This window comes from Dipodomys spectabilis, unplaced genomic scaffold, assembly GCF_019054845.1.
Source record: "Dipodomys spectabilis isolate Male_0828 unplaced genomic scaffold, ASM1905484v1 ptg000108l, whole genome shotgun sequence".
In the NCBI taxonomy this organism is placed as follows: Eukaryota; Metazoa; Chordata; class Mammalia; order Rodentia; family Heteromyidae; genus Dipodomys; species Dipodomys spectabilis.
In genome coordinates, this window is record NW_024870785.1 from 8,994,527 (window position 1) to 9,021,575 (window position 27,049).

Genomic DNA, 27,049 nt, shown 5'->3' on the forward strand with positions numbered 1-27,049 from the left:
TGACATCACAATACACAGTAAAATAGATATATAAATTGTGTGTGGGTGTTGGGGGAGACAGAAAAAAAGACAGATAACTTTTGAGGATTCTCTAGTTGACCTGGGCCTAATTTTTTTTTTTGGGGGGGGGTGTCAGTCATGGGGTTTGAACTCAGGGCCTGCGCACTGTCCTTGAACTCTTTTGCTCAAGGCTAGTGCTCTACCACATTGAGCCATAGTACCACTTCCAGTTTCTGAGTGGTAAATTGGAGATAAGAGTCTCACTGGAACTTTTCTGCCTGGACCAGCTTTGAACCATGATCCTCAGGTCGCAGTCTCCTGAGTAAACTAGGATTACAGGCGTGAGCCACCAGAGCCCAGCCTTGGCTCTAAATTTTTATTTTGTAAGAATCTAGTCTCAAGTAATCTTTTCTGCTAAACTGCCCTCCCCAAAGAATCCTTGGTCTGAAATGTGTGGAAGACCTTGCCTCCCATTCTAGCTCAAGCCTACCTGTACAAGTGAAGCCATCGCCCGTGTATCCTTCCTTACAGAGACAGCGGTAAGAGCCCATGGTGTTTTTGCAGTCCGCATGTTGGCTGCACATGTGCGTTCCATTGGAGCATTCGTCCAGATCTTAAGGAATGACATTACATCATCATCATTCACTGAAAGTTAGCTGGCAGTTAAGTTATAGCCAAGTTAAATTTGCCTTTACAGTACATAGGTCATGATAAGCAATTTCTACTTCACCTGTGCATTTAACACCATCTCCAATCCAGCCCGGACTGCAACTACATTTGAAGCTTCCTGCCGTGTTGGTGCATACAGCATGCCTGCCACAGTTGTGTGCTCCGATTTCACACTCATTGATATCTGGAAAAATAATCAGTGGTTTAGAAAAGCTTCACACAAGTGCTCCTCTGTTCTTTTAAATAGCTTAGCAATATTCTAACATCAACTTGCCTTCATCCATGCAACAGTTTAGATTTATATGTAAATATAAGTTTATATTTAACCTATGTATCAAACAGCCTTATGTTTCAATTTACAAAGAAAGAACAATTTGATAGCATTCGCTATTGCTAGCTCTAATTATTTTCTGTATTGTAAACATCCAGTCACTGCAAAGCAAAATGAACCTCTATCCAGGTAAAGACCTTAAGAAGTGAGTTACCTACCAGTCTATTCTATTACTGAGCTAATACTCATGAGTATATATTTTATGGTCAATAGTCTTATCAAGTCAATTACAGAGTAATGATGGACATTGTTTTTTTTTTTACAAACTACATTAAAAAAAAGGAATGCAATGTTGTCGGTATGTCAGAAAACTTTTAATTCACACTACATATAATGAACATTTTATACTTAAACTTAAAACATTATTAATTATGCTTTATCTTTTATTTTAGATAAGGCTAATTCAAGCATGTGCAGAAAATACTCCTGAAAGCAGTATGTTTGCTCTAACATCGTTGAGTCCTAGCACATGGGAAGCCTAACCCTTCTTAAATATTTTCTGTAAAACTCAAGTCACTCTAGAGGGGATTTTGACAGAGTGAAAAATAGCAGATTAGCATCCAATTACTTCAAGATTCCTAATTCTCCATTCCTCAAAATTTCATTCTCTACATTTAGCCACAACAAGAGCATACAAACGTATGAAGTGAAGTACAAAGTGAAAAACATCTTGCTTCCCGAACTTTACCTTTTATCGAATAGGTTTTCATAATCAGCACTGTTATTTATTAAGAGTAAAAAAATCATGGGTATGATGCTATGAGTTTATGTGGAAACTAACGTCTCAGACAAGATGGACGGAGGTCAGAAGGATAACAGTGAGACACAAAATGTACAAGACTTTCCAGTGATCACTTGAATAGCAGCATGAGAAAGAAACGGGGCCAACAACTTGTGTCTTCCCTTTTGTTTTCTTAAGAGGCCCCGTTCAATGATGTGAAAGTGTTGGGAAGCATGCTGCTCGCCACACGCGCCCTGTGAAACTCTGCAACCGTCACAGCCTTGACTTCATAACTTCAAGAGCAAAACCAAAATAGAAACGCAGCTTCTCCTGCACCATTTCTTCTTGCAATGCCACTGGTCACCACAACAAGGAACCCTATCTGGAAGACTATCTTCATAATCACCATATCTTGCACAGGTGAATTTTCTCAAAACCTTGGCAGCCACAGGACCTATAGAGTTTTGGTGGCAGGTCAAGGACGGGCATTCTGCTTACACTTGTGACTGGGAGCTTTAACCAACTGAAGAGCTGTGCACAGCACACCCCAAGGAAAGAAGGGACACAGCCAACTCAGGAGTAACAGGGTAAGTGGGCCTGGGAATTCAAGGGCAATATTCATACACCTGTCCTCACAGACTCCACAGAACTGGCACCAATGCTTTCAACCAGGGCATGCAAATAACTGCTTTCCTCAGAAGACTCAAACTACCACTTTGTGGATCCTGTTTTCATTTCCCTAACTTTTTTTTTTTTTGTAAGTCACGGGGCCTGAACTCTGGGCCTAGGCGCTGTCCCTCAGCTCTTCAGCTCAAGGCCAGTGCTCTACCACTTGAGCCACAGCGCCACTTCCGGCTTTTTCTGTGTATGTGGTACTGTGGAATCAAACCCAGGGCTTCATGCATGCTAGGCAAGCACTCTACCACTAAGCCACATCGCCAACCCCATTTCCCTAACTTTATTTTGTTATTTGTGTCTCTGCTATTAAACACTTTTTAAAAAAGAGTTGATTAATCTAGAAACTATCTCTTACCAATTTCTTTTTTTTTTAAGGTCTGAGAGCAGCACTTAAACTAGGTACCTGATACTTTTGCTCACTGAATAGCACCCTACCAAATGAGCCATGCCTTTAACCCCAACAGTTGATTATTCACTTTTTTTTCTTTCCAATTTCTCTTCTTTCATTTTGATAAGTAATTTATGTAATGAGGAGCACCGAAGCACTGTACCTTTTTTTTTTTTTTTTGGGTCCGGTCGTGGGGCCTGAACTCTGGGCCTGGGCGCTGTCCCTCAGCTCTTCAGCTCAAGGCTAGCGCTCTACCACTTGAGCCAGAGTGCCACTTCTGGCTTTTTTCTTACGTGGTGCGGAGGAATCGAACCCAGGGCCTCGAGCATGCAAGGCAAGCACTCTACCACTGAGCCACCTTCCCAGTCCCAGCACTGTACCTTTGTATTCCTCCTCTAAGAGCATCTTCCTTTGGTCTCGCTGTGTGTGAATGCCTAGAATCCTGTATCTTTTCAACTTCTTAATGCCAAAGGTACCCTTATCTCCTTCATGCTTTTATAAGTAATTTTTAATTTTACTTATTTACTTATTTGTCCATCATGGGGCTTGAACCTAAGGTCTGGGCACTGTCCCTGAGCCACAGCACCTTTTCTGTTTTTTTCAGGTGGTTTTTTGGAGCTAAGAGTCTCACAAACTTTCCTGCCAGGGCTGGTTCTGAAGCACGATCCTCAGATCTCAGCTTCCTCAGTAGCTAGGATGACAAGCAGGAGCCACCAGCGCCTGGCTTTATATGTAATCTTGTGTTTAAAAAAATTACCATCCAATCATTAAAAAAAAATTTTTTTTAAATTAAAAATTAAAAAAAAATTACCATCCGGATCAGGCACTGGTGACTCACGCCTGTAATCCTACTCAGGAGGCTGAGATCTGAGGATCGTGGTTCAAAGCCAGCCTGGGCAGGAAAGTCCCTGAGACGTTTTTTTTTGGGGTGGGGGGTGAGGGTCTGGTTGTGGGGCCTGAACTCTGGGCCTGGGCGCTGTCCCTCAGCTCTTCAGCTCAAGGCTAGTGCGCTACCACTTGAGTCACAGCGCCACTTCTGGCTTTTTCTTTTTTGCTGAGGAATCGAACCCAGGGCCTCAGGCATGCAAGGCAAGCAGTCTACCACTGAGCCACCTTCCCAGCCCTCCCTGAGACTCTTATCTCCAAAAAAAAAAAAAAAAAAACCACTCAGAAAACTGGAAGTGGCACAGTGGCTCAAGTGGTAGAGTGCTAGCCTTGAGCTGAAGAGCTGAGGGACGGCGTTCAGGCCCAGGGTTCAAGGCCCATGACTGACCAAAAAAAAAAAATCAAAATTACCGTATGTTTTAAAAAGGAGGGTCTCCTTTTATCATTAATAATCTGTCAATAGAAAGTTCTAATTCAATAGGTATTTTTAACTTTGTTGTTATGCTTTCAAGGAGAATGGAATGGCATTTCCAAAAGGCATATTATCGTAGGCCTTGGGATATTAAAAGAGAATAATTCACAAGCCAAAATTCAGCTTCCTACTTACATAACTCATCATTTCAAATGCCTTCTACTCTTGGTACGCAACAAGCGAATTAGAACAACAACACGGCCATAAAGCCTTTCCGAATAAAAAGCCATTGCACATGTGTGGATGCCTACGCATCCAACAACACAATTATGTCATCATTATGTGTGTGACACACTCGGCTAAGATATGGTGTTATAAAAGCAAACAGAAGGGGAAACTGAGTCCTTAGGAAACCAAGCAAACAAAAGTGCTGAATTGAAACTCTCTTTAATAATGTGAAGAAACACAGCCCGTGCTTGCCAAGAACATCTCTTTCTGTACAAATGTTCTCTTTCCCCTTCGAGTCTGCTCCAGACAGAAAATTCCTTTTTAAGATTAAATGGAAGCCAAGAAAAGCAAAGAAATTCAAATTTTAGGCTGACATTGCATCCTCTTTATTCCCACAAATCCTTGGGCTCAAAGACTCCAAGGTCCTGCCTACAGGGCCCCCGAAGGGCAAAGGCCTGGGGCGTGGTCTGAGCAGACCAGGAGTGTAGATTCTGTGACCCACGTAAGTCTGCTGCCCCAGTATGGGCTGCGTTCTAAGCTGCGCTGGCCTCCTACCGCCATGATACAGGGAGAGGCTGCATCCCACACAGAGCACCTGCTTTCCTGCCCTCTGGATCTCTGAGTCCACACAGCTGGCCAATGAGGGATCTTCTGGATTAGGAATTGAGGAAGAGGAAGTAGCAGTGAATGGAAAGGCCAAACACAAAGGCAACTTGGATTTCTTAATTTGGATGAAAACAGGACACAAAACTGTGAACTGAACACCATGGAGTTTTCACAAGCTGCCAGCCAGTGGCAGGGAATTAGCGGTGATAAGTAACTGGAAGGAAATGAACACAGCTCTTCCCTCACTGCTAGTGGGTGAAGTATGTGATTCTCTCCCACGGGTGAGGGCCCTCCCGAAACATTTCTCACGTGAAAGGCACCAGAGCGTTGGAGAAATAGGTTTGCCACACATCCTACTATTGTAACTGAAAAAACAACTCTGATTTCCATTCCATTCACTCCCATGCCCTATTAATTGACTAAGTGAACCTATCAGGGAAGACAGGTTCTTAAAAAAAAAAATGTTTGTGAAAGCCAAGATGTGCCCAGAATGGTACCTAGCAGTGACCTGTTGTTTTTCTTCTTACAATCACAGGTATGTAGAATGAGTAGAAGGTTTGCACTAGTTTGTAATCCAGCCCCAGGAAGGACAAACTAGGTCCCAGGTTCCAAGTAAAAGACACATTCTCTCTCCATTAAATCAAACATTCCTCTCAGCAATACCCACAATTTGGACAAAGCATAAATAGGAAAAACTAACCCCTTAGCATCTGTGTGGGCTGGGAATGTAAGGCAGTGGGTGGATTCTTAACACTGCTGAAGTGATTGGCAAGGGAAAAAAATGTTTATTTGTTAAAATGGAAACAATCAGTAATGACAAGGAGCCGAAATATTTAGACCAAGCTGTCATGGAGCCCAGATGACTATTTTTTTTTTTTTTTTAGTTCTCATGAAAGAAAGTCCCTTCTTATGAAATAGCATACATGTTTTTGTAATTCCTTTCCAGAATACTCATTTGAAAAAAAATCTATCTATGTATCTATCTATATTTTGTATGTTTTTCCCACACAACACAGGTCCAAGGTCTATTCTTGCTTTTTCTGTTGTGTGGCTTGCTCATCTAATTAGGCAAGATTCATGCCTCTATTTACATTAGTTGCTTGGGACATTATAAACACTTGTCTTTATCGTGCCGGTCACCAAGGTAACCTAATGGTACTCCAAATTACCAGTGACACCAATGTTAAAGCAAAAGGAGGCTAAAAGAACCCTCATTACATGGGATTGCAAAGGTATTTTTGGCCCAGGACTTTTTTTTAACCTTGTTTTTGAGTGTATTAAACTTCCTGTCAATTTCTGTTTACATAAGTCATTTCCAATCCAACGAGATGCCCTTGGTGGCTGTAATAACAAGCTTTACAGACAATCTCTCTCCTCTTGCTAATGCAGACTCACCTCCTACAGGTCACCATGGTGCCAACTACTCAGGGAAACCACTGAGTAACTACAAGAACATCCAGGTACTGGATCATGAACATGGATGGAAGAACTAGGAATGAAATTCAGGATTCCATGGCTCAGGTGAGGATATTGTATCTCTGCTACTCTGATCCTAAAGGCTCCATGAAAGTCAAGAGTGCTAATGAAGTATTATCCCATCGAAAAGTTATTTTAGGCAGCAATGTAAAGGAATGGGGCAAGATACTGGCCCCACAGAAAGGACGTGGTATTTCTTCCATTCTTCATGCTTCAAGTTCACTAAAAGGCTCCTGTTTTGTGAAACAGGATAGATGTTATCTATCACGTAGTATTTGTCCCCAAAGTCTCTGCAAGTCTAACTATAAAAAACAAGCCTTCTCATATACATAGTGAAAATTTCCTTCCTCAAATTGATCTCAAGATGTATTGGTAAAGAATGATTACTTTTGATTGGTTAGATGTTATGCCTTTAAACTGGGCTCTAAAGACAGTGTTTGTATGTCTCACTTAATAAGAAAGCAATTGGGGCTGGGAAGGTGGCCCAGTGGTAGAGCTTTTGCCTTGCATGCATGAGGCCCTGGGTTCGATTCCTCAGCACCACATAAGCAAAAAGAAAAAAGCCAGAAGTGGCGCTGTGGCTCAAGTGGTAGAGCGCTAGCCTTGAGCTGAAGAGCTGAGGGACAGCGCCCAGGCCCAGAGTTCAGGCCCCACGACCAGACCAAAAAAAAACGAAGAAAAAAAAAAGAAAGCAATTGTTCTGATTTATTGGCCAACACAATGTTCAATGGTGTTACAGACATTATATCTCACCCAAAATATGGCATAAAATTTTAAGCTTTCTTCATGTAAAGAAATTGAAAAGAATCAAATATTGTGCATACCCTAGTGGGCTGGAATTTGGAATACTAGAGACCCTTTCTTACAGGCCATGAATGAAATTAACTTCTTTCATTAGAATTAAAGCCTTCTATTTATATTAAAAAATTTTAAACCTAATTCAAGCTTATCATGAGCTCTATTATACTTTAAATTATGCTTATGTCATAATGTTACATTAAAATATGCCAGTAAAACTTTATTCTGCTAATCCATGTGCTTATAGTATCATGCCTTCATGTTTGAAAATTCCAACTAGACACTAATAAGATAATGTCATTGTCACAGCATGCCTTCATCCATTTGGTATTTAAAAGATGAGTTTTCTATACATATTAGGAAAGATTTTCCCCAGACACTACTAGTATTAGACACATAAAAATTATAAATGGTTCAATTATCCCTTTACAGGACTTACTAAATCCCGTGAATAAATTGCTATGTGAGTTAAAGCAAAATATATCAAAAGCGCTCTTATTCTAGAAACTGTAAGATTGGAGATAGTTGACATCTGAACAGAAAGATAACCACTTCTCAAGGGCAATTTCAGTTATAAAACTTTGAGCAAAACATGGCAAGAGTGCTATATACAACACTTTGCTTTGAGAAAGGGCTACAAATGCCTGATAATTAGCCTGGTCATTGCATTGCTATTAAAATGTGCTTTTAGCCTCCTAAAATGTCATTTATGATGCTAATTCATGCAGGGTGTCTTTTTTATTCACTGGTAAAGGTCATAAAAATGTCTACTGTTATTCAACTATAAAATATGCCAAATGCCAGATGTACAGAAGGTAAATGTATTAAAAGTGTTGCGCAGTATGCGTTATGATACAATTTAAATATCAGTAGTCTTTTCATGTAACATTTGCTTGTTCCGTATGAAGGAAAACTACACACCTGTGCAGCCCGTCTTTCCTTTTTTGCCTGAGTAGCCCAGGTCGCAGTGGCAGATGAAGGAACCTTTCGTGTTTTCACAGGTTCCACTGAGGCAGATATTCGGATTCAGGTCGCATTCGTTGACGTCTGTAAAACACAGATGCTGTTCATACACCCAATGCTCCGATACAATTGAATTCTATCTTCCGGAGATAATGTAATTAGGGCAAATAAATTAGAAAAAGTAAAACACTTTCAGATTTAAAAAAAAAAACCAAACAACTCATGAATTTTCTTTCTTTCTTTCTTTCGTTTTTTTTTTTTTGTGCTAGTCCCAGGGCTTGAACTCAGGGCCTGGGCACTGTCCCTGAGCTTTTTTTTTTTTTTTTTGCTCAAGGCTAGCACTCTACCCCTTGAGCCGCAGCGCCACTTCTGAAATATTATGTTTAAACACTTTCAGGAGAAAAAAGAATATTAGATTTACGAAGTTTAACTCACTATTGGCTTTCCCCACTGGAGAGGAGTCATATAACCTGGCTAAATCATAGAAGCTAGCTTTCACCTGGTCTGTGGAAGTAACAAGATATTTAACTACAAGTTCTACGCCCCTAAATAGCCTTCTTTTCCAATGAGAGCCATCTATCCACAAAGCATACTACCCTTTGGGTAATTTTTAAAAGCTATGACTAAGCAGACAAGTGAGAAAACCTTGCCCTCTTTCCTTACCCACACAAGTCTTCATGTCTTCAGATGCCATGAACCCATCAAAGCACAAACACCGGTACTCTCCAGGTATGTTTGTACACTGGCCTCCATCACAGATATTGGGATTATCTTCACACTCATCAATGTCTACAAAGAATAAAGGCAACAGCCATAGGTGGATCCATTATTCAAGGAGGAAACATTAGCTGACTCAAGTCAAACAAACTCAATCTACTGGCACAAGATCATTAACCCTCAACTCCAACTGGAACGTGATACAATTACCCTACCCAGTTATCCTGGGTGAGAAAGAATCAATTTCAAGATGCATAAAACACTGTTTAAGGGCAAGTCCAGGTTCCTCAAAAAGTCTATCCTTTAATTAGAAATCTTAACTCACGTGAATTTTCATTCAAAATGATTATCTTATTTTTCTCATTGTAAAACCATAAATGCCTAATGTCTATTAGCTTCTGTTTACTGATATTTTAAGGTAAAACCTGCTTGAAATTTTGAGTATCTCCTTAGATACACTTTGAGTTAAAAATCTTGCTTCTAATAGTTACTTTTTTGTAGCCAAAGTCACCTGTGTAGTTGGTTAGGGAGCGCTTTCTAAGTCAAATAAACTAATCGTGGCTCTTAAGTACAATTTCTCTTCTTAAGAATTCGCATGGTGGGAGCGGGGAAGCATGAGAGAAAATGAGGGATCCTTACGTATGTAACTGTAATCCCTCCATACCTCCCCTTTACAAGAAAATTTAAAAAAAAATAAAACAAAATTAAATGTTAAAAAAAAAGAATTTGCACTTTGGGCAACTAATGAAAGAGGTGATATCAAGCAAGATATAGTCTGATTGTTGAATGGTAACTCCTTTGTACAACTACTTAACACTGATAAAAATATATTAAAAAAAAAACAACAAAAAGTGAAGGAGCACATGAGAGAGAGAGAAAAAAAGAATTTTCATTTCTACCAAGACCTTGGGCAATGCTGTTGCTGCAGTCTATGCAACATACCCAGAAGAGCACTGAATTAGGTCTAATGGTCAATCTCTCTCAAACCCTGATCAATGAAGAAAATGCATTTTCTACTCCATTTATTATAAGCCCAACTCTAGGGTATTTTAGAATGTTCTTCTATACCATCTGACTCCCATCTAATAGCTAAAACAAAAAAAAAAAAAACAAAAATGGATATTAAGTATCTTGTTCAAAGACACACACCTAAAATAACAAACAAGGATTTGAACCCAAGACTGAATCCAAAGTGCAGTCCCTGAACCACTCTACTTAGAGAACTGTTCTTGAAAGCCTTCGGTGAGAGGCTTAATGTACTCACCCGTGCATGATCTCTGGTCAGGCATCAGTGCAAATCCGGGCTGACAGCTGCATTCATAGCTGCCTTCTGAGTTGGTGCAGAAGGTTTCACAGCCGCCATTCATTATGCTACATTCATCAATGTCTAAGAAAAGCAAAATGAGAGCGATATCACCTTGTGGTATAATCTGAATGTTTATCTCTTGCAAAATTTAGGCTGGAATTTAATTACCACTATAGAAGCATTAAGAAGGAGGGCCCTAGTAAAATGATTATCCCATAAGGGCTCCCTCAAAGGTAGTATTGGTGCCAACCCAAAAGAATGAATCTGTTCACCTGTTGCACTTTCTCACTCTCTTGGGAAGATTAGAAAGAAGGCCCTAACTTCATACCAATACTTTGATATCGGACTTTCCAATCTTTAGAGTTGTAAGTCTAGTGAATTTCTATCCGTTACAAATTATCCAGCCTAAAAGGCTCTGTTGCCATAGCACAAATGGACTGAGATAATGTCTTCTGTTTATGGCAATTCTCTTGCTTACTGAATTTTCAGTTTGATTGGCTGAGGTTCCAATCTTTTTGTTTTTTTATTAGAACCTTAGTTGAAGTTCTGAGTTGTCCTGTCTCAGAAGAGACATGTGAGACTTGGCAGTCCTATGTGATATACAGTCAAAACGAGGCAAAAAACTGTCAGGAAATAAGAAATTGATGTAGGGAATGGGAAAGCCCCAGAGCCTTCTGAGCCACGCTTTGCAGCATAATTAAACCTACAGCGGACCAATCAGGAAGCAAAATATTCGTTCCCACAAAAATCCATTTATAAGGAGGGTCATACATAACCTCTCCAATGCAAGCTGTGAACCTTCCCTTGACTTCTCCCACACAGCTATCCTTTGAAGTTTTTAGCTGATTTGTGCCGCCTAAGGGCAGATATCTCACCCTGCACTTTTTTCCACAGCGCTCATTATGTTTAGCTTATCTCAGCGCTCCTTATCACCGGCTGCTTTGCCTTAGCACGCCTGCCCGTAAACAATGCGTGTGCTGGTGTTCATCATTCAAAACAATAGGCATCAAATTACACTTACTCTAGTTAAAACATCCCATACCTTTCACTCCACTGGTTCTTTAAACCAGATAAACTGGGTTAAGAGCTAAAGATTGTGATCTACTATGAAAAGAACTGAAAGGGGAAATCACAAAGAAACATGAAGTCAAAGCAGCGATGAAAACAGAACTCTCAGGTTGCCTTACTGGAGAGTTGTGTAAGAGAAAAGGGAAGTTTAGAACTCACCAACACAGAAGAGCCTGTCAGGAGTGGAATGATACCCAGGATTGCAGGCACACTGGTATTTCCCTATGAGGTTCACACATTTACCATTGGGGCAGAGGTTTGCGCTCAGCTCACACTCGTTGATGTCTGTTTAGAAACCAAGAAGAGTAAACATGAAAACATGAGCTTCTTTTCAAATAAGCTATTAATTCCATTACATTATTTTCACATGTAGATATGATGGTGCTGGTTTCGTATTCAACACCTGCTATTTCCCCCTTCCAGTTCTCCTGGCTCTCCCAAGCCCATCCCTACCAAAAGAGTTCCTCTGATTCAGACGAGATCTGACTCCGGCAGAGAGGCCTGTCCGTCCTCAAACAAGCGATCTGAAAAATCTTTCTCCTTACCAATACACGCAGAGATGTTTGGGGACAGCTGATGACCAGGTGGGCATTCACAGCGGTAACTTCCCTCTGTGTTTATGCAAGTACCTCCTCGGCACAGGAGAGGATCTCTCTGACATTCGTCAATATCTGCAAAATGGAAGTCAGACAAGTTGAAGAAGGTGATGACATCCTGTTCTACTTAAGCAAGCCATTCTTTTTACTATCCATCAGAGCTGGGAGTCCTCAATGCGAAAGGCTTGCTCCTTTCTTGGAGAACTGTTGTCTTCCTCATTCAGCTACACCTGGGAAGTGAGAGGTGATAGCCTTCTCCCAAGATAGTAGCCACAGAAATCACTGACTGAGTTGGCATGAAAGCATCAGACCCTGACTTTGTCTCAATATGAGGACAACTCTTTGGTACAATTCACACTGTAGAGCTCTTGATAAAACCAGAGTAAGGCTGCAATGCAGGTGAACTCTTGGCTTCTCTTCCGATCCTGAATTGGCCTGCTTCTCCAGAAGACGGAAATGGGACCCCTTCTACAGCTCATACCTAAATCGTACTCAAGTCACTTCATGGTACAGGTGTCAGACTCACAACTTAATTGTCAAGGTCACCCACAATCCTCCAGCACAAACTCCCCAGTTCATTCCCCTCATCAGTCTCTTTCTGCCCAGACTGACTCACTGGTTGGGATACAAGTGTGGTGGGTAGCGGGAAGAACCTGGGACAAATGGTCTATGACACAGAACCTTCTGGAATCCTTTCCTTCCCGTGCTGACCAAATGACTACACACTTACCCATGCAGTTCTTCATCATCATGAATCCACTTTCATAGCCTTCGTCACACTTGCATTCAAAGTCCCCAGGTGTGTTCACACACTGGCCTCGGCCACACAGGTCCGGAGATATGCGACACTCATCAATGTCTGGCACAGAAAGAGGAGTGGCAGCGAGTGAGTAGCTATGTAGGGAGTGGGAGGGGATTAAAAGGCTATCCCCCTTCTTGCCCCTGGAGGCCTCGTCACTGACCTGTGCAGTTCCTTTCTTCGGAATCAAGAGCAAAGCCACTGTCGCACCTGCACTTAAAGCTGCCAATGGTGTTTCGGCACTTGCCGTGGGTGCAGAGGCTGGGTATCATCTTGCATTCGTTGATATCTTCAAGAAAAAGAAAATGAATGTGGATGGGTTACCAGTTAGGAGGTCTCTGTGTGTGATTTTTTTTTTTTATTTGTTTTTGTCGGTCGTGGGGCTTGAACTCTGGGCCTGGGCGCTGTCCCTCAGCTCTTCAGCTCAAGATGAGCACTCTACCACTTGAGCCACAGCGCCACTTCTGGTTTTCTAGTTGTTTATTGGAGATAAAGAGTCTCACGGACTTTCCTGCCCGGGCTGGCTTTGAACCGTGATACTCAGATCTCAGCCTCCTGAGTAGCTAGAATTACAGGCATGAGCCACCAGTGCCTGACTGCATAATATTTTAAACTCTGAAGGTTGGAGGGTCCTGACTTGAGTCATTTCAAGGGATGTGTGATGATACAGGAAACATAACTGTAAACATCTCCTCATGTTTTCATGGTAACAGAAGGGAGAAGAAAGGAAGGAGAGAAAAGAAGAGGAGGTAAAGAAGGATGAGAAGGGGGTTGGAGAAAGAAAGATCTATACTTTTCTTCATAAAGGTAATTATGTATGTATATATATATGTATATATATATAGTCCCCATTTTTCTGAGTTGATTTAGTTTTGAAGTTCAGTATATAATAACTGGGTCCAGAGATTCAAAGTCTTACATGAGAGACAGCAGACAAAACTAAACAACCAAAACTAAGATAACCAATTATCCTTTTTTTTCCATATGCTCAAGTAGATAAGCTCTGTTTCCTTATGCATAAAAAGCTAACTTGATTTTGGAATTCGATTAAACCTATAACTTCTTATTTTTGACATGGATTTCGCATGCTGGTAGGAAAAACTAAACTAACAGTTGAAACATCCAAGTCACCAGAGTGTGATTGCCACAGAAGTAAAGTTTGCTGCACCAATGTCCCGCTCCATTGTGTACGCTCTGGTGGGTGACAGGGCTGCATCAAATGGTCAGCCATAAGTCAGGTCACCTGTCTTTGACAGACGGTATTCAATCTTCCCAAAGGGCTACCTTTATTTCTGGCTTAGATTGGGAGGTCAGGGCCTTCAGTATGTTTTGAGGTGTGTGTGTGTGTGTGTGTGTGTGGAACAGTTCACTGTTATAGAATTCAGAAAGCCAAAAATGAAGGGTGAGCAAGTGGATGATAGTCGATGTCTACGGGCTCAGGAGAAGTCAGCTAATCAAGCACTGGAAAACACCGGTACCTTTGAAGAAAGGTTTGCCATTGGTAATGTCTTTTGTGGCAAAGCCAGGTCCTCTGGGGCAGAGCTCCTCGTACTCTGGGGTGTTTCTCACAGGACACTCCTCACATTCTTCAGTCCCCCAGGCGGCCCCCACGGAACAGCAGCAGGCATCCATGCGGTGGCGGCCCGCAATGGGGAGAGTACACTCCTCATCGTCGTACCTCAGGAAGCAGGTTTCCAGGCGGATATCTGCCAGAGGAGAGGGGAAGGAGGTGAGCACAGGTATTTCCTTTCACTGCCTCAAATGGCCAACTTGTGCTTGGTAAAGTAAAGCACACTTGCTACCTTGCTACCTACATAAGGACTGGAATTCATTGAAGACAAATAGGGTATGTACAGTGGGCAATCTCGCCTAAGCAAGAACACGAGCGCGTATTTGTGAAAGGTGCTCTGATAACTTCAGGTGGTTCTGATACTTCTCTGGCAGGAAGAGTAATCTGAGAACTCCCATGATGCTCCTTGGTGATGCTTTCTCCTTGTGCTCTGCAGCATGCCTTGGACACTCCTCTCTAGAGAAGAGCAAACTGCAGCGTGTTGTGGAAACACATCTGAGTTAGTTCAGTCACCACTTCCTCAGACCCACTTCATTTTCGGAGAGGTGGAACGGGGGAGTCCGGAACAAAGTCCGTCTGAACTTGGAACCACATGTCCAGTTGTTTCTGGTTAACTAAATTTGTAACCATACTTAAGAAACGGTCATGACGGGGGTAAACATGAGTTCCGTATTTACCAAGGCAGATCCTTCCTGTGGCATCCAGAGTCATTCCATTGGGACACTGACATTTGAACGAGCCCCTGGTGTTGACACACAGGCCATTTTTGCACACTCCTGGAAACACTTCGCATTCGTCAATATCTAAAAAGGAAAAAAAAATGAAGTTGCACATTTGTTTAAGATCATCCTACCTTTTTCCAGTTGTAGATTCCTAATCATTCTCACCACAGAAAAGGTCATTCTCAACTAGGTAAGTTCAAATATCTAGCTTGTTTCAGCTATGAATAGTAGCATTCGGGGGCAGCTGAATCACAACTGACCCCACCTGTTAATAAAGATAGGAGAGTTTCTCTGTCAGTTTCAGGGAGATAACACTGGAGTCTTAGAGACAGGGAATAGGTTCTTAACAATAGCTCTTATAGCTGTGAACAACTCAGGAGAAATTTGCAGGGAGCAGATAATTAGCTTTAAGAGCTTGGATATCTGAAAATAGAGAAATAATAGAAAAATAGGAACTAAATAGAGAAACAGAAACCTGGTTTTTCCCTCCCAAAACTGGCAAAGAAACAGCTTGAAGATAAAGCAAAAATTGTGTTAAGTAATAGGAAGGCTGATTGAGAGTGAAGAAATACTGAGAAGCCCTCCACCCTGCAAATGTATAGCTAGTTCTAAGCCGGCAATGGTCTCAGGTTGGTCGGTGAGCCCCTGTGATGGTCCCTTCTTGAGTTACAAAGCCAAAAAAAAAAAAAAAATGACCAGGCTCACCCAGTCATCATTCATTCAATCTCCCTCCAACGTACCGGTCCTTCCTGGTTTGCTTCATGGAGGGCACAGTATGTACTCTGTGCTTAATTTGGAAAAATATTCATGATCAAGTTAATCCAAAGAGAAGCACGTAATTGCCAGTTCCAAAAAGGAGGGAGCCTTAGGTAAGATGCATACACAACCATGTCTCTATTTCAAAGCAATGACTTTCAAAGCCAGGGATGTTAAAACAAAAATTCTGTAACTTTTTTTGGAGTAGAACTAAATGGGGAATGGATAAAATCTACATTTTTTAGGGGGAAAAAATGGTTGTTTTTTTTTCTGTTGTTGTTGCCATTATTCTGGCCACTGGCATACCAAAATGTGCTCCTAAGCTCAGATAAGTTATTAACAGTGAGTCTGGACCAGAAAAAAAGAGCCAAAGGATTCAGTCATCATTTGGAAAGCAAGACTTTGGGTGGGGGTTGTACTGTTCTTCTTTGTTTTAACAGGGGGGAAAAAAAAGAACTTCATTTCATCCCACATATGGGACTAATTGCTGTTTTTAAAATATTTCAGCTGCTGTGTCATGTCAGGTTGCGTTAGTCACCATGACCTATATCTATCTTGGACTCTGTGAGAAAGAGTCACAGCAATCTGGAGAAAATCCAGTAGACCTTCAAAAAAAGACGCAATAGACTATGTCCTTCTAAATTACCCATGACCACGAAACAAACAAACAAACAAAAAAACAAACACAGGGCAAACTAAGAAAAATGCAAGTTTTATAGTCGTGCCAAAAACCTTCCCGACAGGTAGCATCTTCAGAGAGTGATGGTCAGTCTGAAGACATTTTTTGCCCACAGTGATCAGGCACTGGCACGGACAACATTCTACATGCCTGTGACATTAACATCTGCTCTCAGTTCTCATTATTTTTTTCCTTCTACTTCATCGCAGTTTCATGACCCCTTTCTCCAGTTTAAGTGAACACAAGCATTGCTCATACACACAAATTATGATTTATACATAATGAGAAATACCTTCACACTGTGTCCCCTTAATTCTTGAGAATCCTTTACCACATACGGGGTCTGTAGAAATAAAAAAATAGGAAAAAAAATATAACAATATCCAGACTTCGTAGTTATGAAAGAGGACCTAGCACATGAATGGAGTATTGTTGTCAGGAATGTGCATAATAAAGTTTTTCTGAGATTATAGAGGTAAGGAAGAATAGTAATGAGATGTCTCCTTGAATAAAAGCTCAATTCCCCTAAGACCTCTCAATAGACACAAAATTGCATTCTGTGATGGTAACAGGCAGGAAACAGAATGCAGATTTCCTTTTTTGCTATTAGCCTGAAGACAGGAATGACATTATGGGACTACTGGGAAATGAATGGGGAGAACCAGGAGATCTTCAAGCCCTGAAGTATTCACACTACATAGATTCATAATTTATACACTCAAACATAGAATCAGCAAACAGTGGGTCAAGCTCTCAACCCTCAGCTTCCCCCCAAGATTCAGAAGTTCACCAGAAACCCTCATGAAGTTTAGTCATGAATACTGGTTTCTTTATATCAATTATCTTTTTTGGAAAAAAAGCTGAACCTATTTAAAAACTAAAAGCAAAACAAAGCCAGGTGTTGGTGGCTTACGCCTGTAATCCTAGCTACTCAGCAGGAGGCTGAGATCTGAGGATCGCGGTTCAAAGCCAGCCCAGGCAGGAAAATCCGTGAGACTCTTATCTCCAATAAACCACCAGAGAACCGGAAGTGGTGCTGTGGCTCAAGTAATAGAGTGCTTGCCTTGAGCTGAAGAGCTCAGGGACAGCACCTAGGCCAAGAGTTCAAGCCCCACAACCGGCAAAAAAACTAAAAAAACAAAGCAAACAAAAAAAAAATCAACTCAAGGCTTATAGCCACGAGGTTTCCAAGAGAGCCCGAAGAAAATGGTGCTTCAAGGAAGCAACCCGATCTAACCACGTTACCAGGCAGAGAAAGGAAAGAACAAATTAACCAAATCACGCAAAAGTATTGCCCACGACATTTCCCTTCTTTCCCATTCAGGACTATGTTCCACTGAGGTCACCAGAGACTCTCATGTAATCTTAAGTAGATAAAGCAGTGGGCTTCTATATCTGTGCAAAGTCAGAGCCCGATTTCTCTTACCAACTTGGCATATGGTGCAGGGGCTTCCCCAGGCAGCGCCAAGGGAAGAGCAGCACTGGGACTTCAAGGTGGCTCCATTGATGTTGATCTCACACCGCCCATCAATGACAGTCTGCCAGCAAGTGCCCTTGATGGTTTCTGCAGGGAGAAGATAAGGGGAGTACTTCATGCATAGTTAGCAGAATCTATATCAAAAATTCAAACTTGGACATAGGCTCACAGGAATGCATAAAACAAAGGATGATCACTGTTTTTGATGCCACATTCATACTTCTATTTTTTGGTAGTAAAAGCTCAGAATGCAGCAGCATTGATAACCACAGGGGAAAAAAAAATCACTCTTGGAAAGATAAATACCTATGCAGATGGTTTTTGTTGGATCCAAAGTACTTTCAGGAGAACATTCACAAATGAAAGAGCCAGGGCTGTTTTTACACACTCCATTAATGCAAGGATTAGATTCACATTCATCAATGTCTGAAACGAAGACAGAGCTGCATTAACTTCAAGAAGCTAGTCTTGGGAGTAAGGAGAAGAGATTATTTCAATTGTTATCATTGCTTCATTTGTTAGCACATATTCTTAGATAATAAAACCAAACTAAATAGCTTTTTCTAAACTGCATGGAAAGCCAAAGTTGTAAGTGAGCTCATCTCCATACTATATAATCCACTGGTTTGGATCTTTTTATTCGGGAAATCTGGAGCCAATGTATATGTGATTCCCAAAGCATGAATTCGATCTGACTGTACACACTCTTTTCTTCATCTATTAGCATAGCAATTAAAATACCAGTTGAAGGCAAAGACAAAAATGAATACTTTCAAATTTTGCCCTTCAGTGGCAAATGAGACGCCACTTGCATGCAAAGTTGGTATAAGTGCCATTTCGAACCACAGAATCTCAGCTAAATTGGCATGATTATCTAACTTATCCTCATGGTTTATAATGGCATCCCAAAAGATAGTACAAGAATAGAAATATGGCTTACCTTCACATGTTTTTAGGTCAGGTTTGTATATGAATCCTTTGGGGCAGGTGCAGACAAAACTTCCGGGAGTGTTTCTACATTGTCCATTGTCACAGAGTAGACTGTTCAGGACACATTCATTAATATCTGGAAAGCCAATGACAATGAACATAAGAATCCAACTATCCGACTGCATTTCTTTGTTCTTTTAGGGCAGATCTTTAAAGTCATAAGGGTATAATTAGTTCCACTACAGAGATGTAACTCTTATACCACTGGATTTGCCAATCGTACCTCATTTTAGCAAACCAGGAGCTCAGTGCCGTTACCTAAACAAGGTATTTGTGAAGCTTTAAATTGTTAGTCATTATTTAATTTACTTCTCTTTCAACAGGAAGAAAACTTGGGTTTTCTGGAAATCATTGATCTGTAACTTCGAATAACCGCTTCACTGTGTCAAAAATAAGATTAATTTTATTGATTTAGGGAACTGGATAAATATTTAGGGAAAAAATGTGATTCATTTTTGATAAGTGTTAGTTCCAGCATGGGTATTTCCTCCACAAATAATTTCAACCATCTCCAGTTATATTTACAAAGTATGAAGCAATCTGTTATGTTTATAACTGCCATGGAGAATTGAGACTTGCAATTCAGAGAGCTGAGGAAAAATCCTTGCTTTCAGATGAATAATATGGTTTTCTAAAGAAAAAAATCAATTTGAGGTCTGAACTGTGTAGATAATTCAGGAAATGAAGATATTATGCAGCTTTTTATAACCCTTTTGAGATAAATTACATCCCAGAGCCCTATGGAACAAGCTAGCTATCCACAAGGAATTCTTTTTGTACACTTTGACAGAGTCTGATTAGACAATCATGCGTCAAGTTTTATACCCTTAACATAAAAAAATTAGTCCTGGGGAATTACATGGTTCACAGCAGTAAATAGACTTAAATCTGCAACACATTTGTAAAATAGGGAAACTTGAGTATGATGTTATACTATTGTTGAGTAAGAACATGCTGAGAATTCTATCAAAACAACATAAGGAATGCTAATACTTCCCCCAAGGGTCCTTAGTGGTAAAGAAAGGACATGATAAGTCAACGTTTGATGCACAGGGACAAAGATAGGTAGGGAATTTCTTCTCCTGGGCCAGAACACACAAGGGCCATCTGATACTGGATGGCAGGTAGGAGAGTCCACAAGTCATAGGTATTTGCGAACCTATATGAGACTATGTGTTGTACTGAAAGAATGAAAAGAAGGACTCGGTGTTTATCTACAATATATCTGCACACTTACATATGCCTAATAGTCCACTTTCTTAGGCCAGCGTTTTTCAAACATTGCTTCTAAGATACCACTAGTGGTAATCTCAAAGAGCATTAAATAGAATAGAATATGCTCAGTACAAATACAGTTGGGGTCTCCAAGTTTATCTTAAAATTTCTTAAAATATTACCCTATCCCACATAAGTATATTTGCTTATACATAAAACATGTTTGGCCTCCAAATCAAAAAGATGTATCATCTTATGTTTAGTTTTGGCACTTCTTGGCATAGTCCCATCAATAATTAGTTTTGAATATGGATTGTGAAAGCCCAACTTCAGGAAACCTACAGACTATTAGAGAATACTGGTTCTGTGCAGACAAATAGAGAATGTTGGAGAAAACAAAATAATGTCTTGTAGTGACCAGTGTCTTCTCAATCAAATGATAGAGTTAATTACTGACTGGTATCTTCATTGAGAATTGTTAAAACACAAAAAATGGTGTTTGTTAAACTTAACTGAAAGTTGTTATTACTGAAAGTAAGTTGTGCTTTCTCTGATTGAATCAAATAAGTAGTTGGGAACAGAACTGCTTTTCTCAGTGAAAAATAGGGATTACTTTCAGGCCACATGAGAATGAAGCAGAGTATCATTCTGAGACTTTTATAGATCTAAGAAACTTCTCTTTTATAGAGTGCATCTGTTACAGCCCCAATCACAAACGGTCAAGATTCAGTTACGGAAGTATTTGTCTATCCATACATGCATATGTAGTGCTCATGTTCTAAGTCTTAAGCATTCTTTGGCTCAGTCCTGTAAACTAGTGAAGAGCATCCTCTTCCAAGTAACATGGAAACGAATGTATGGTGCATGAAACGTCTTAGAAAACAGGTGGAACTTCTTACCAACACAGTTTTTCCCAGTTATATCCACTTCATATCCGGAATTGCATACACATTTGTAGGTCCCCCGGAGATTTTCGCAGATTCCATTTGGGCAAATGTCAGGATCTAATGCACATTCATTTATATCTGCATAAGCAAAAAGGTTAACAATCAATCACATTCTAAAATAAACAGCTAATGAATTGTTTAAAAACAAACAATTGTTTTTTGTTTGTTTTGTACAATACAATACATGGAATGACCTTAGGATATCCTTGGGTCAAGGAAAGAAGTTTCATTTGGAAGGAAAACTCTTTTTTTCTTACTGCAAGATATTCTGAGTCAAATCTTACTTCTACCAGTCCCTGAGAGGAACTTGTCATCTAGGTTGGAACTATAGTTCTTAGAGTCAAGCTGAAGAAGGTACTTTGGCCATCTCCTGGCCCAATTCCCAGGACAGAAATCTGAATCAACTATAAAGTCCAAGTCCCTACCACTAGTCTCCCTACCTCCAGCTGCCCTATTTCCACCTGCCTTCCATTCTGTCACCATTTTTAACCTCCTGAAGCCAAGGTGATTATGTCTTGTGCATGGTTCAAACCCAGCAACATCCTCAAGATTAAAACAGCAATCCTCTTGTTCATTGGGCCCAAACTTCTCACTCTTCCATTCACTGTGTGTGGAGCACTCTGTGTGTAGTTGTTCTTACCGAACCCAAACCAGGCCCACCGCTTTTGCGTTCCTTCTCCACCGAGTCCTCTCCTCCTACCTCTGTGCCCTGACAGACTTTGGGGAGATTTATTTAGTGGTGGATGAGGGATGCAGTGTCAGTGGTGACTGGATTGTCTCAAATCCGCCACCCGACTCTTGCAGACATTTTTTTTATCTCCAAGTCCCTTAGCAAAACTAGCTTATTCCCCACGAACTCACTACTTTCCCTTCTTTCCTTCTCTTCCCATCTTATCCAGACATCATGATAAAATTAATCATGCTGAATGAACTGACAAATCCCCTTTGTTTTTAAAACTCTCTTGTCAAATTATGTTTGTTTATATTCAGAAGAAAATCCCTTTTTCTTTCATCTCATCTGTGTTTACCTTTATTTAAAAAAAATATTGTAAAAGTGATGTATAGAGGGGCTACAGTTACATAACTCGGGTATTGAGTATATTTCTTTTTGAACAGTGTCACCTCTTCCCTCATTTTCTCCGTTTTTCCTTCCCGATCCCTCTCCCTCAATGTTTGCCTTTATTTGAATTCTCCCTTTTGACATTTGTCTTGACCCCAATATTTCTCCGGTTCTACCTCCTACACAAATCATCTATTATTTTCCAACCTACTTGCTGCTGTGATTGACGCAAAAAAATTTTTTTAAAAGACCCCCTACTGTCATCTTGTAATGATTGGAGCCTTTGACAGTTCAGAAATCTTACAGATTAGGAATAGATAACAGTTCAATCATCCCATATTCCTGAAAGCCCAACTACCCCTTCTTCAGAATGAGCAACCATAGTCATTGTGGATCATCCGCAGTCCCCCTTCAATCCCCCTTGGAGAGATCCTAGCCCCTTCAGCTAGCAAGCCCCTCCCCCACAGCCAGCAATCCCAGCGCCCATCATGCCCCAGTGATGGTTACAGGAACTTGCATGACTCTCAGAGACATCATGAGGTGGTGGCCAGAGAAAGACCAGGCTTAGCCTGGTGTCAACAGATCAACCAGAAAGCCCAATGGAAAGCACCGGAAAGCCCAATGCTGCCTCTGCACATGCTTAAGGTAGTAAAATTTTGCAAGGACTCCTTACCAGTGCCCGCTGACGTCATTCCTGGCCCACTGCTGCAGAGAGCCTGGTATTCCGCTGCAATAAATGAACAGATAGTAAATGATTCCCTTGTCTGCAGAACGGGTCGATCCTGCCCTTGGCTTTGCACACATCATTGCCTCGCAAGTGAGAAGAATGAGGTAAAGAGGCTAAGGAAAAGGAGCTATCTCCTGGTGGAGTCATCTTGATATCAAGCCTCTCACTCTAAACGCTCCATATCACTGAGGAAATTGAAGGATACGAGCGAGTTCGAGTGATTCCTTGCGCAAAAGCACTTTCGGAAAAGAGATTTTTTCCTACGAGTTGATTTTGTTCACTTGGGAGCACTTTACACTTATGGTAAAACGTGCCTGTTAACATGTGGTTTCTTAACTGTTAATAAAACTTGCTCCCACCATCTTGGGAATACTATTTTTTTTCCCCCTCAATGCTGTTTCTTGTTTTTTGGTTGTTTTTTTGTTTTTTCAGTATAATCGGTTCTTGACATCTTTTCATTTCTCTGCAAATTCTCCAGATTTTCCTCACAAGAACACAGGCATGTGTTCAAGTATGTGCGTGTGTGTGTGTGTGTGTGTGTGTGTGTGTGTGCGTGTGTGTGTGTGTGTGCGTGCGTGTGTGTGTGTGTGTGAGTGTGTGTGTGTCCATCCTGGTGCTTAAATTCAGGGCCTGGTCACTGACCCTTAGTTTCTTCACTGAAAGCTGAAAAGCTTGATGAATTTGATATGAAAAGCAACATAAAGCTGAAGAGAAGACAGTAAGTGAACAATGTAAACTTGTTTTAATCACCAGCGAGAAATGATTCCATACGCAAGTTGCCGCACTTGCAGAACACAAAGATGAACGTCAGAGGCTACATGGCTAAAATACTGTGGTGGATATTGTCCGTTGATATTCAAAATGCCAACTCTCCTGAAATGAGAGCTACTCTGATTAGGGATCTCCAGGATTTAGCATTTTTCACCTACCAGCCGTCATTTCTTCACTGCTTAAAAACAAATCAGGTTTCCTCTGGTCCTCTTTTCCTAAACTATCATTTTCTTATCTATGGTAAGAATTATTTGGAGATACATATCATTCAGGGGAAGACATTTTGCAAAAAATGATAGACTTTGCATTTCCTGGATTCCAAGCCTTAACTTTTCCCCTTCCTCAACATGTGAGTATCTTTCATGAGTATCTTTCATGATTCTCATCTGTCTGTACATTTAGAATGTTAGAAAAGTACTCTGAGAAAGTGAACATCACACCATAAAACTTTGATAATAATAATAGTTACATGGAGCTTTTTTACTTTCTATACATTTAAAGTATATTACACACGTATTTAACTGGTTGATGATCATGTATACATGATAAAATGATCATTTGTGCCCGGCGCTGGTGGCTCACGCCTGTAATCCTAGCTACTTAGGAGGCTGAGATCTGAGGATCTCGGTTCAAAGCCAGCCTGGGCACGTAAGACCGTGAGACTCCTATCTCCAATAAACCACCAGAAAACCAGAAGTGGCGCTGTAGTTCAAGTGGTAGAGCGCTCGCCTTGAGCTGAAGAGCTGAGGAACAGCACTCAGGCCCAGAGTTCAAGCCCCACGACCGACAAAAAAAAAAAATGATCATTTGTATATTATTTAACAGGAAAAAGTAATCAGCCAGAATAAAGCATTTTCTTAAATTAATTGGATAACTTAATTGTTCCTCTGTGAGATTTCTCTAATAAGGTACTTTGATCAAATTCACCTCCTCTAACATGCTTAAGCTTTTTCTTTTCACTGGCATTCCTTATTTCTTTTAGCCTTCCCTTCAACTTTATCTAGTTTTTCATAATATTTTAATTTCTAACTCTGTAATCTCAAACATTATCGTATTAAAAACAACAAGTCTTAAAAATAAAATCATTTAAGGCAGAAATGAATAAACTGAATCGGATACATAAACCGGCCAACAAAACTACATTTTCCCCCCCATAGTAAGCCTCAGTTTATTTTAGGATAAGACATTACAAGCCAACTGCCAAGCTTCCTCAAAATTATGCTCAAGGAGTGACAATATCTTGTCTTAGTTTCAATAAATTCCTGCTGCTTTTCAAATAGAGATAGGTTTCAGTGCCCAGGGCCTTCTGTATTAGCTAAGACGATTCATTTTGTAGATCAGAAGACTGAGGATCCTTTTTTCATATTTTTTGATTTTATGATTATTTTTATTAATGTAACTAAGTCATCTCAAATTCTTAAATGAGCCAAGAATAAAAACACAAATAACCTACCCCCCCCAAAAAAAGTAATCTGTTTATGATGCAGAGAGTAGACTCTCAGCCAGTGCCTACGTCTGTTTTCACTGGGCCATGTCACCTCAACTGCAGAAAAATACTTTTTCCCTAAGGTTGAATAAAACCATTTAAGAAAAGCACACCAAAATCAACATGTGGGATGGGAACAAAATTCACAAGTGGCCTTCTGGGAAACTGTTGGAAATATTCAGGTAGGCTGAAAATTATTTACTTTTATGCTGTATAAAGTTCTGCTTTTCTAACAGTCGGCTCCTGCAAAAGGCCAACTTGTGAAGCTGCAGGTATCTCAGAGAGCAGAAGACTACTGAGGTAGAGGAATTCATAAAAAATAAAATAAAAATAAAAAAGACACACAAAGGTACTGCAGATCACAAATCACCAATGACTGAGGACTGAGTAACACATGACTAGCCACAGCCTAGCCCCTCCCAAGACCCCAGGGAAGGTACAGGATGTAGTTGAAAGCACAGTGTAACCTTTTTCGGTGGCTCGTCTAAAAGCAAAGATTGCGCGTGGTTTCAGAGAAGTGACACCCTCTGCAATATCACGTACCTGAGTTCTGGGCAGGGCATGGCTGGCATGGTTCTCCAAAGGCATACTCGGTACTGGCACAACAGCATTCAGATTTGGTAACAGCACCAAACAGGGGTTTGACACACTGGCCTCTCTTGTATCCCCCGTAACAAGTACTCCGCATATGGGTGTCTAAACGGGAAAAAGCACACATCATCACACTGTTGCTTTAAACACATGAGAACCTACCAGGTCAAAGTTGAAGCTGCCTTCGTTTCTCCATTATCTCTGTTCTTAACTCACAAAGAAGGTCGCTGGTATTGGGACTTGATAATTTAATAATCATAATAATAATAAAGCAAAACACCAAACCACACTGGTCTTCTAAGCAGTGAAAACTAGTAGCTAGCCTTGCAGTTTTCTAGGGATTACCGTGGATTACCAAATTATGAGGCTCTTAAGTGCTGGGATTCTATCTCATTCATTTGCTACTTCCCCAGATACACATAGAGCAGGCACTTAATAAGTGTTGAATGAATCCTGAAGCTCCCACTCTGATAAATAAGACCTTTATTAGAAATGTGGCTACCCCAAAATAAACATGCAATTATTGAAGGTCTAAATTAGGTGTACTTTCCAAAAGGAGGAAGTTTAATCTGTAAAAGGCTCATTATATGAATCTGTAGATGTAGGTCAACTAAGACACATTACCTTTACTACCAGGGAGGGAGTTTCCAGCTAGGCCCAATCCTTTCCCAACCCGAAGGGTTTATTCAACACCTTTCTTTCAAATTATGTGGATAAAATTTGTACCAATTTCTCAATAACTTTCAGACTTCTTATTAAGCCATGTAAAACTATCATTACTGCGTATGTTTCTGGATTACCCGTATTTGCCTTTGCATTCTGCACTTCCTTTGGAAATTTACTTCTCCATGAGAAGGTTCACCATGAGCTAGTGAGCTCATATATAGGCCAATTTCAAAGACCATTATCAACAAAAGAATATTGGGTACACATATGGATTTAGAAAGTAAAGGGGAGATGGGGAAATAAGGGATTTCTGGCTTTCCTTTATCCCAAAACTTAAATTCTATTTATTCAAGAAAAGCCTGTTGGATTTTAACTCTGCAGATATCCATTATTTCCTGTCTGCTATGGTAAAGCATCTTTGTTATTAGTGGACTTTGCTGATGGCCACCAGATGCCTCTCCATCATAAACCAAGCCATGAATGCCATTTCCTTACCCACACACACGCGTCCATCCAGACCCACGGCCAGGCCAGGGAAGCATTCACACCTGTAGGAGCCGTCAGTGTTCACGCAGCGCCCGTTCATGCAGATCCCAGGTGTTTCACACTCGTTAATATCTGTGATAGGAAGAGGTTCTTACTTTAAATGAGGTGTCTTTTATCTAAAGCTATAACTTGTTTGCCCTTATAGAACACTGAAACTGGATAAGATGGAAAATAATATGCAATGTCTCAACAACAAAAAGCTGAA

At 40.6% G+C, this 27,049-nt stretch overlaps 1 protein-coding gene across 1 annotated transcript in view; it reads right to left on the bottom strand.

The window, feature by feature from the left end:
* Fbn1 (fibrillin 1) overlaps positions 1 to 27,049 on the bottom strand; it is a 201,121-nt gene that overhangs the window by 57,293 nt on the left and 116,779 nt on the right. Inside the window, exons 15-33 of the mRNA XM_042687479.1 lie at positions 26,794 to 26,916; positions 25,585 to 25,737; positions 22,731 to 22,784; positions 20,950 to 21,075; positions 18,786 to 18,911; positions 18,152 to 18,271; positions 17,795 to 17,932; positions 16,661 to 16,711; positions 14,889 to 15,014; positions 14,120 to 14,347; positions 12,805 to 12,930; positions 12,573 to 12,701; positions 11,792 to 11,917; positions 11,406 to 11,531; positions 10,137 to 10,259; positions 8,819 to 8,944; positions 8,114 to 8,239; positions 731 to 853; positions 491 to 613 (exon numbers count right to left, since the gene is read on the bottom strand). Of these exons, the coding sequence (XP_042543413.1) occupies positions 491 to 613; positions 731 to 853; positions 8,114 to 8,239; positions 8,819 to 8,944; positions 10,137 to 10,259; positions 11,406 to 11,531; positions 11,792 to 11,917; positions 12,573 to 12,701; positions 12,805 to 12,930; positions 14,120 to 14,347; positions 14,889 to 15,014; positions 16,661 to 16,711; positions 17,795 to 17,932; positions 18,152 to 18,271; positions 18,786 to 18,911; positions 20,950 to 21,075; positions 22,731 to 22,784; positions 25,585 to 25,737; positions 26,794 to 26,916 (2,373 nt within the window). The remainder of the gene's footprint in view (positions 1 to 490; positions 614 to 730; positions 854 to 8,113; positions 8,240 to 8,818; positions 8,945 to 10,136; positions 10,260 to 11,405; positions 11,532 to 11,791; positions 11,918 to 12,572; positions 12,702 to 12,804; positions 12,931 to 14,119; positions 14,348 to 14,888; positions 15,015 to 16,660; positions 16,712 to 17,794; positions 17,933 to 18,151; positions 18,272 to 18,785; positions 18,912 to 20,949; positions 21,076 to 22,730; positions 22,785 to 25,584; positions 25,738 to 26,793; positions 26,917 to 27,049) is intronic.